This window comes from Salvelinus sp. IW2-2015, linkage group LG4q.1:29, assembly GCF_002910315.2.
Source record: "Salvelinus sp. IW2-2015 linkage group LG4q.1:29, ASM291031v2, whole genome shotgun sequence".
Classification (NCBI taxonomy): domain Eukaryota; kingdom Metazoa; phylum Chordata; class Actinopteri; order Salmoniformes; family Salmonidae; genus Salvelinus; species Salvelinus sp. IW2-2015.
Genome location: NC_036842.1, coordinates 38,036,046 through 38,047,088, shown reverse-complemented (window position 1 = coordinate 38,047,088; position 11,043 = coordinate 38,036,046). Strand labels below are relative to the sequence as shown.

General features: G+C 41.7%; 1 protein-coding gene across 1 annotated transcript in view; it reads right to left on the bottom strand.

The window, feature by feature from the left end:
- Positions 1 to 448: 448 nt before the first annotated feature.
- pam (peptidylglycine alpha-amidating monooxygenase) overlaps positions 449 to 11,043 on the bottom strand; it is a 154,807-nt gene continuing 144,212 nt past the window's right edge. The window contains exon 28 of the mRNA XM_070439610.1: positions 449 to 2,209. Coding sequence (XP_070295711.1) covers positions 2,022 to 2,209 — 188 coding nt within the window. The 3' untranslated portion in view covers positions 449 to 2,021. The remainder of the gene's footprint in view (positions 2,210 to 11,043) is intronic.

The window sequence follows — 11,043 nt, the reverse complement described above, 5'->3', positions numbered from 1 at the left end:
CCAATCAATGTCAACCCAGTCTCAATGAATAAGTTTGATTATTGACATTATGATCAGAAATATTTAACCAAAAGGATAAGTTAAACTCAGCAAGCAATGCTTGTTTTCATAAAATATTAATGTCCAAAAGCTACTGTACAAGCAGTGGTGAAATAGAGAACAACTTTGATGCAATTTTGTGCAATGACCTTTTTCCTCTAGATCTACATACAATATGTTTCAAGAGAATCCAATACCTGTGCTATGAGCACAACGTGAGAATCTGATCACTTCTCTTTTACAAGGTACGTCGGGGGTTGCAAAATTCCAGTAACTTCACCAAAATTCCCAGGTTGTCTCGAATCAGGAAGGAATAAGTAGGAAAAATCTGGAAAACTTGGGGATTTTGGTAAAGTTACCGGAATGTTGGAACCCTCAATGTTGCTGCTCAGTGAATGACGTGAGAAGGTTATGCTTTGCAGACACTTTATTACACAAATAACATTGTTACTGAAAATAGTATTCTTGCAATAAAACCTCAGTATGTCACAATAAATATCAGACACAGCTTACATCTGATTGGAAAATTTCCTAAATACAGCTTTAGATACATGATAATAATAATAATAATATTTTTTATCCTTTCTCTTGAATGCGATACAATGAAACCTAAGTACAGTTGACAGTAGCAGCAGCTCTTTCCATTATGTGGCACATTTGTAATAATATACACTACCGTTCAAAAGTTTGGGTTCATTTAGAGATTTCTTTGAAAAGCAAATTTYTTGTCCATTAAAATAACTGATAAATTTATCAGAAATACAGTGTAGACATTGTTAATGTTGTAAATGACTTCTATGGAATATCTACATATGCGTACAGAGGCCCATTATCAGCAACCATCACGCCTGAGTTCCAATGGCACGTTGTGTTAGCTAATCCAAGTTTATAATTTTAAAAGGCTAATTGATCATTAGAAAACCCTTTTGCAATTGTTAGCCAATTGCGCCCCCCCCACTCCTCTTGCTATTCTGGTTGCAGCCAGTTTGAGCTGTTCTGTGAAGGGAGTAGTACACAGCGTTGTACGAAATCTTCAGTTTCTTGGCAATTTCTCGCATAGAATAGCCTTCATTTCTCAAAACAAGAATAGACTGACGAGTTTCAGAAGAAAGGTCTTTGTTTCTGGCCATTTTAAGCCTGTAAACAAACCCACAAATGCTGATGCTCCAGATACTCAACTAGTCTAAAGAAGGCCAGTTTTATTGCTTCTTTAATCAGAACAACAGTTTTCAGCTGTGCTAACATAATTGCAAAATTATTTTCTAGTGATCAATTAGCCTTTTAAAATGATTAACTTGGATTAGCTAACCCAACGTGCCATTGGAACACAGGAGTGATGGTTGCTGATAATGGGTCTCTGTAGATATTCCATTAAAAATCATCCGTTTCCAGCGACAATAGTCATTTACAACATTAACAATGTCTACACTGTATTTCTGATCAATTTKATGTTATTTTAATGGACAAAAAATKTGCTTTTCTTTCAAAAACAAGGACCTTTCTAAGTGACCCCAAACTTTTGAACGATAATGTAGGTGCTGCAGAAAGGCAAAATACATAATTAAAAAGGCACAAATGTACAGATAAAAGTAATCAACCAAAGTTTCTGGACCAAAAAAACGGATAACATAACATTAAAGCATCTGGTTGATTAAGTACTGTAAGTGGAAGAGATTTATGTAGACAATTAATTATAAAAATAAAACTACCCCTCGTTTTCTTCCTTCCCGTTAAAATTATACTCTAAAAAGCATCACTTCTCGACCTACCAGTGTTCTCTTACTTAAAATCTCTGGTCCCATTAACTCACAAAGCAAGAAAGTGGCACATCGTATCGAGAATGTTTTTTGCACAAATAAATAGGAACGATTGGCAGCCAACACAAACATAGATACACATACGATTATAGTACATCCTGACCACGGGAGCCAAGGGTCGGTTGGCATTTGGTGGGACGGCTTCGAGGTGGGGTGGTGGGGGTCCTAAGAGGAGGAGGAGGGGCCGACAGGGGGAGGCGGGGCCGAGTACTCCTCGTTCTCCGAGTCAGTGTCGTTCTCGTCGTCTTTCTCCTGGTCACTACCCTCGGTGCTGAGACGGTCAAAGCCTTGCCGGGTGTAGCCCTTGTGAGTGGCAAAGAAGTTGCCCAGGTTCAGACCGCCCGCAGCTTTACCTGTGGGAGAAGGAAAACATCAAAGAGGGGAAAAGATTACAAAGATGTCCCATTTCAGAGAGTCTATTCCCATTTCAGTGAGTCTATTCCCATTTCAGTGAGTCTTTTCCCATTTCAGTGAGTCTATTACAATTTCAGTGAGTCTATTACAATTTCAGTGAGTCTATTACAATTTCAGTGAGTCTATTCCCATTTCAGTGAGTCTTATCCCATTTCAGTGAGTCTATTCCCATTTTAGTGAGTCTATTACAATTTCAGTGAGTCTATTACAATTTCAGTGAGTCTATTCCCATTTCAGTGAGTCTTTTCCCATTTCAGAGAGATTCATCGTGTTTTAGGGGACACTGCACTGCATAGACCTAGATTGAACCTGCTCCTGGACCGAAAACCTGTGCTTTGGAGAAATTGAAAGTATTTTTCTGACCTAAGACAAACCCACGTTGAACCTACTGGATTTAAAACTAGACTTAAAGGGGTGAGCTTGTTTAACTCCATTGTTTGTAAACAATGTAATTTGAAACCAACACTGTATAGCCTCACAACATGCTTAAAACTAAAATGTTGATAAAAATGAATGGTCAGTCTTTGCATCCATTGCTCTGTCTATGAATTTGAGAGTGGATACATTTTCTCCAGACCCATTTGTTTCAACCAGTGACCAATTTGTTATTGTTTGAACTGCAAATTGCCCCTTTAAAAAAAGCATGTGCAATGGAGAATCGTCCACTGAAAGTGCTTTTTAGTCCAGGAATATGCTTGATCGAGATCTGTGCAGCTGCCTGTTAGAGATATCATAGATGTCTCCCGTGTGCTATCTATTCTCTTTGTGGGACGGCACAGGGTACTGTTTCGCTTGACAAATTCCAAATCAGATATAATCACAAAGGCTCATCAGCATTCAAGAACCAACGTTGAAACAGAATCAGCATTATCACTGCTTATTAAGGGAGTTTGTATTTCATTCATCACAGTCACAGTCACAGTAAAGTACCAACAGAGCTGTGTTGTACAATACCAGCAGCTTGTCTGATCTAACAACATATCTTCCCTGGTCACAATAAGACCGGTATCAACACCTCAACAGCCCCTATTCATGACACCATCTGCCTGGGAGCAGTGGCTCCACCACGGTGACTTCTATCAAACCCCATCTTGAGTCTAGACACCACTGAATGCTACATCATCATTTCTCCCCTTGCACTGTACTGTAGTCGTGAATCCATCTGCTTATCATTGGCTGAGTCACAAGTGGCACCCTTTTCACAGCTCATAGGGCTCTGGTCAAAAGTGGTGTACTATATAGGGGACAGGGTGCCATTTGAGACGCATCCGTTATGTGAGGTGATTGGATGAAAGTCATCCAGAGTCCATTGACGTCAATCTGAGAGAGTGACAGGTCATTAAGTATTATAAATGACATTTATTGGTCATATCTGTACCGTCTCGTCATGCTCCCTGGAGATTCCCTGATCGGGATCGTGTCGTATGCGCTGCATTTTTTATATCGGACGGCTGCCCGTTTGCACTTAGACAAAGAGACCTTAACCTTGACTATCTCTGTGCATAGCAGTTTTTACATTCGGCTGGGTGTGTGTAATTCCAATTCACAAAAGGGCAGAGAATTTTCTGAAAGGACTGTTTGTGTGTCCACTGCTTAGGGGTAAGACCAAGGTTAAGGGTTGTGATGGGCTCTGCAAGAGGGAATTTTTCGCCACCCTGGGACACACACGTAACCGCAGAGCAGCACCCCTGGAGCGGTTTAGTGGTTGTCGACCAATCCAAATCGATCTCACTTCTTGAACCGACCTGATGGATTTGATCCCAACTCTGCTCATTGGCCAACAGATGGTGTCAATCATTTCTACAGCACGTGACAAAGTCCTCCGACCAGCCATGCTGTGAGCTTGAAGCATCAAAGAAGACCAAGAGATGGCTCATTTCTCATTTCAGAGAGCAATATGGCAACTAAGGGGAGGTGGCACTGCACAGACCCACATTGAACATCCTCCTGGACTAAAAACATGTTCAATGGCCTCCTGAGTGGCGCAGTGGTCTAAGGCACTGCATTGCTGAGACACCACTACAGCTGTAGTCCCAGGCTGTGTCCCATGACTGGGACCCCCAAAGGGCGTTGCACGATTGGCCCAGCAAGGGGAGGGTTTGGCCCGACGGGGCTTTCCTCATCGTGCTCTAGAGACTCCTTGTGGCGGGCCGAGCGCCTGCAAGCTGACTTCGGTCGTCCGTCAGACGGCGTTTCCTACGACACATTGGTTAGCAACACGCATGCCCCAACCACCTGTCTTTTTCAGACATCTATTTACTGTGCTTCAGCAAAATCACCTTGAATCTCACTAGATTGATTTCTTTCCTTTACTCCTGCGACTGTTTTCATACTCTTGCTTGTGCCTTTCCCATTAACGTTACGACTGCGGAAATGTTTCATGGTATCCAATTGGTTGTTACAGTCTTGTCCCATTGCTGCAACTCCCGTACGGACTCGGGAGAGGAAGGTTGAGAGCCGTGCGTCCTACGAAACACAACCCAGCCAAGCCACACTGCTTCTTGACACAATGCCCGCTTAACCCGGAAGCCAGCCGCACCAATGTGTCGGAGGAAACACCGTGCACCTGGTGACCGTGTCAGCGTGCATTATGCCCGGCCCACCACAGGAGTTGCTTGTGCGCGATGGGACAAGAACATCCCTGCCGGCCAAACCCTCCCCTAACCCGGATAACGCTGGGCCAATTGTGCGCCGCCCCATGGGTCTCCCGGTCGTGGCCGGCTGCGACAGAGCCTGGACTTGAACCAGGATCTCTAGTGGCACAGCCTTAGACCACTGCGCCACTCGGGAGGCCCAGGATACATTGTCTTATTTGTCTTATCGTTGAATCTATAAGAACGCTAAAGCTTCATAAGGGATTTAACACACCGTCTCAACACATATATCACAAGAAACAGAAAGACTGGGATTAGCCAGGCATTTGATTTTTCAACCGAGGGTATCCTGCTATTGACAGATGTGTTGAATGATGCAAGAGAACGTGACAACAACAGTAATTAATGATGCAGTCTAGACAGTGCAGGTGAGTGCAGGTAGGGTAGAGAGAGCAGGTAGGGTAGAGAGCAGGTAGGGTAGAGAGAGCAGGTGAGAGCAGGTAGGGTAGAGAGAGCAGGTGAATACAGGTAGGGTAGAGCGAGCAGGTAGGGTTTCACCCCTTTATGTTCATGTATTCATATATGCAAATACAGATGGCATATTTATGCAAATGAGGCACATATAATTTCTTATATTTAAAAAAAAATACCTGATACAATCATAAAAAGTTAAATGTTGCAATAAACTGACTACCTGAATTCCCACTAATCCCTGAACTCTATTATTTGTCCATGTCAGTAAAATATGGTATGTTCTATAATTGCATTTATTGGAATTGTTTTGAAAACGTTTTAATAATGCATTTATTGGAATTGTTTTGAAAACGTTTTAATAATTTTGATGACCGTTGCTACATTGGTACAGTTTCATTCCGAGTTAAGCGAGTATCGTATTAAGAAACAGTATGGCTTGGCGGGTCATGTTTCAGAGGACGCATGTCTCGACCTTCGCCTCTCCCAAACCTGTTTGGGAGTTGCAGCGATGAAACAAGGTTTTAACTACCTATTGGATATCACAAAATTGGGGAGAAAATGGGATAAACATTAACTGCACTATTTGACGTACGTAAGGCCATGAGAAAATGACCGTAGGAAGGAATGCAGCAGGGCAGAGTATTGCTGCCCCTCCACTTTCTCTGTATTTCTGTCCATCTATTTAGTCCATATTTTATGAGAGGAGTTTGACACTTAACCCATATCAACGTGACCTCAGGACTACTATAATAGAAGTTGCTACCTTGACATGTAAAAGGGGCAATTGAGACAGGAGGGTTGGGTTGAGACAGGAGGACACAAGGTATGTAATKACCAAATGTGTTATCAGAGTGAGTGTCTGACTAGGAGATTTCATTCAGACACTAAACGAATCAACSCTAGTTCCTTGTTCCTTGCTAATTCTGACACAGTAAAGGGCTTGACTGATGTTTTACTTGTCCGAAAGCTCAAATCACTTGCCCAAAAAATACAAAATGGTTGGTAACACCATGGGCCAAAAAGGTGTGTTTTAGGGACCACACGCTGGTAGGCGTCTGGCTGATGACATTTTTGGTTTGCAAATTACTGCCGGAACTCTGTTCAGAGGTGCTAAGTACTCTCTGCCCGCAAACGCTACCGGTGTGTCTGTGCCATAAGACATAAAAAAAAAAGTGATTTACCCAACTGGCTTTTCAGTTGCTTTACTCAGGGTCCTTATACATTTTGACAGATGGAATGTCATGACTTCTGCATGACTAGTTAAGCAAATTCCATGTTTCTACATTCAGGTTTCAGGGAAGATCTATTGACAGCATGGGAGCTATTTGTCAATTAGGCTACTCTAAGATGATTTTCTTTACGTTGTCAGAATTACATGGACAATACTGAATTGAGGGGAATCCCAGCATTCCAATCGTGTCAAATGTATTTCTCAACTCCAAATATTGAGCACTTGAGAGACTGTTTTACAACCGGAATATGTAGCGTTGGTTTATTAACGCACCCGTTCATCAGCTGCGTGTCGGCCATTTGCGGTTATTCACAAGTGCCGGTGGAACGTTTTTTAGGACATAGGACATGACAATGATRTTAATACATGCTAGCTAAATAGTTAACTAGCGAGGTAACTAGCCAGACTATGTTTTGAATATCTAGTTAGTCTGTTGTCTATCATTATTTTATAGGCTACCAGTTGCTGCAATGTCTCTCTCTCTCTCCTCGGGCAACTGCCCCCTTGCTCTGGCACACACGCAGGTGATGCACTCAGCATGACTTTTAATTAATGACTGTACAAACCCTGTTTTCTGACCAAAATGTAGCTATAACTGGGCAAATCACTAACTAGCAATGAATATCAAGACGTGCAGACGTGGATACACGCTGCCCTGMGCTTTGATCTCAAAAGCGCATCTCACAACCGCAGGTGATTGAAAGACAGCTYGTGCCTGTCAATGCTATACAATAATTCTACTCCGATGCCCTCTGCAGAGATTGGGAGAACAGTGAGCAACACACACTTTGATCCAATTCTGATCTGAGTAATTGTTTGATAGTGTTTTTCCCTCCATTCAGACAACTTAAATCTAACAAAAAACTAAGTTTTAAATGATAGGTAGGCATTGGTCTGAAGTAGAGGTCAACCAATTAATCGGCATGGCTGATTAACTAGGGCCGATTTCAAGTTTTCATAACAATCGTAATCAGCATTTTTGGACGCCGATTATGGCCGATTACATTGCATTCCACGAGGAAACTGCGTGGCAGGCTGACCACCTGTTACACGAGTGCAGCAACGCTAGCTAGCATTAAACTTATCTTATAAAAAACTATCAATCTTCACATAATCACTAGTTAACTACACATAGTTGATGATATTACTAGGTTAACTAGCTTGTCCTGCGTTGCATATAATCAATGCGGTGCCTGTTAATTTATCATTGAATCACAGCCTACTTCGCCAAACGGGTTATGATTTAATAACAAAGGCGCATTCGTGAAAAAAGCACAGTCGTTGCACGAGTGTACCTAACCATAAACATCTTTTGCCATTCTTAAAATCAATACACAGAAGTATATATTTTTTAAACCTGCATATTTAGTTAAAATAAATTAATGTTAGCAGGCAATATTAACTAGGGAAATCGTGTCACTTCTCTTGCGTCCATTGCACGCAGAGTCATTGTATATGCAACAGTTTGGGCCGCCTGGCTCGTTGCTAACTAATTTGCCAGAATTTTAAATAATTATTACATAACATTGAAGGTTGTGCAATGTAACAGCAATATTTAGATTTAGGGTTGCCACCCGTTCGATAAAATACGGAACAGTTCCGTATTTTACTGAAAGAATAATCGTTTTATTTTTGAAATTATAGTTTCCGGATTTGACCATATTAATAACCATAAGTCTCATATTTCTGTGTGTTTATTATATTATAATTAAGTCTATGATTTGATATTTGATAGAGTAGTCTGACTGAGCGGTGGTAGGCAGCAGCAAGCTCGTAAGCATTCATTCAAACTTTACTGCGTTTGCCAGCAGCTCTTAGCAATGCTTGATCACAGCGCTGTTTATGACTTCAAGCCTATCAACTCTTGAGATTAGGCCGGCAGTATTAAAGTGCCTATTAGAACATCCAATAGTCAATATGTATATGAAATACAAATGGTATAGAGAGAAATAGTCAACACGTCATAATTCCTATAATAACTGCAACCTAATATCTCTTTACTGGGAATATTGAAGAACTGGGAATATTGCACCACCAGCTTTCATATGTTCTGTGCAAGGAACTTAAACGTTAGCTTTTTTACATGGCACATATTGCACTTTTACTTTCTTCTGTGTTTTTGCATTATTTAAACCAAATTTAGCATGTTTCATTATTTATTTGAGACTAAATATATTATATTTATGTATTATATTAAGTTAAAATAAAAAAGTGTTCATTGTTCATTCAGTATAGTTGTAATTGTCATTATTTCATTTATATATATATATATATATATATATATATATATAAAAATCGTCCGATTAATCGTATCAGCCTTTTTTGGTCCTCCAATAATCGGTATCAAAAAAATCATAATCGGTCGACCTCTAGTCTGAAGCCAAAAAAGAAAGGAAATTCACATGAGCACCACAATGCCTACTCCACAGTAGCTATGTTGGTCTATTGGACTTCAAACAATGTGTAGGCAGGTTACTCAGGATTCAAACCTTCTCACACAGCCTAATTCATACTCTTAGAGGGGGTGCTCCCACAATCATGTGATTTGTACTAAAGTATTGGATTCTTCACACACCACACTAATCCCATTCCACTACCATTTCAAGCTTTTTTTTTTATTATATGAAAACAAGTGTTGCTTTTATACTTACAAGACCCTCAGGCTTGATTGAGCTGTTTTGTCTTGTAGTAATGTGGTGCCTGCCTGTATTTCATTAAACCTTTTTATTTAGCAATACAAGTCATTATTTGACCATGCTGGTCATTTATGAACATCTTGGCCATGTTCTGTTATAATCTCCACCCGGCACAGCCAGAAGAGGACTGGCCACCCCTCATAGCCTGGTTCCTCTCTAGGTTTCTTCCTAGGTTCCTGCCTTTCTAGGGAGTTTTTCCTAGCCACCGGGCTTCTACACCTGCATTGCTTGCTGTTTGGGGTTCTAGGCTGGGTTTCTGTACAGCACTTTGAGATATCAGCTGATGTAAGAAGGGCTATATAAATACATTTGAWTTGATTGAGAAATAAATATATTTCATAAAATCTTTTTTGGGCAAGTAGGTGCCCAACACAACACCAGGTAGGTGGTGGTGTGTTGGACATAGTCACTCATATATAGAGCTTTATAGAGCCTGTGTGCATTCCTGAYTTCTGTAACTGTTAGCTTACTTGTGTAATATTGACATAAGCTCTGAAACACTTGTTTTGAAAACATGGTCSTATTTTATCAATTGCTGTGCCGATCAATGGGCAGTTCATTACCTCTGTCAAATGTAGCTTAAAGTGTGTGTATTTGTATTTCTTTTTGTAATCAATCTGGTGCCGTTACAACAATACACATTTACAATAGGACTATATCTAAAAATACATACAACCTTTTGAGATATACAGTACCAGTCAAAAGKTTGTACACACCTACTCATTCAAAGGTTTTTCCTTATTTGTATTAAATGAAGAAAAACSTTTGAATGTTCTAAAACTTTTGACCGGTAGTGTATAGATTTTTTAATTACGGTAATGAAAATCATACCATTGGTATGTCTTAATACCGCAGTATACGGTATATACGGTATAACGCCCAAGCCTAGCACTGGACAGATATTCTCCTTTATCCCTTTCATTTCATACACCTTGCACCTATTAMATCTGCTGAATGTTCACACTACCAACTGATAGCCTAATAGAGATCCCCTGATCCCCTCACATAGGTAGCGTCCCAATTCATTCATAACTCCATAACTGTAGTCAAAGTCAAACCAATTCATAACTCCATGACCGTAGTCGAAGTCAAACCAAACAAAAGCACAAGTGGAACATCCTACGAGGAATGACATGTCAAGTCATTAGCTACTACCGCACTTATTGGTGTATCCTGTGGTGAAATTAAAAACTCAAGGTCTTTCACCGTGCGGTATAGTAGTCTCCACCGTGCGGTAGGAGTCTCCCACCGTGCGGTAGAGGTCTCCCACCGTGCGGTAGTGGTCTCCCACCGTGCGGTAGTGTCTCCCACCGTGCGGTAGTGGTCTCCCACCGTGCGGTATAGTAGTCTCCCACCGTGCGGTATAGTAGTCTCCCACCGTGCGGTAGTGGTCTCCCACCGTGCGGTATAGTAGTCTCCCACCTGTCGGTAGTGGTCTCCCACCGTGCGGTATATGTAGTCTCCCACCGTGCGGTAGTGGTCTCCCACCGTGCGGTAGTGGCTTCCCACCGTGCGGTATGTATCCTCCCCGTGCGGTAGTGGTCTCCCACCGTGCGTATAGTAGTCTCCCACCGTGCGGTATGAGTGTCCTCCACCGTGCGGTAGTGGTCTCCCACCGTGCGGTAGTGGTCTTCCACCGTGCGGTTATGTAGTCTCCCACCGTGCGGTAGAGGTCTCCCACCGTGCGGTATGAGGTCTCCCACCGTGCGGTAGAGGTCTCCCACCGTGCGGTAGTGGTCTCCCACCGTGCGGTAGTGGTCTCCCCCTGTGGTAGTGGT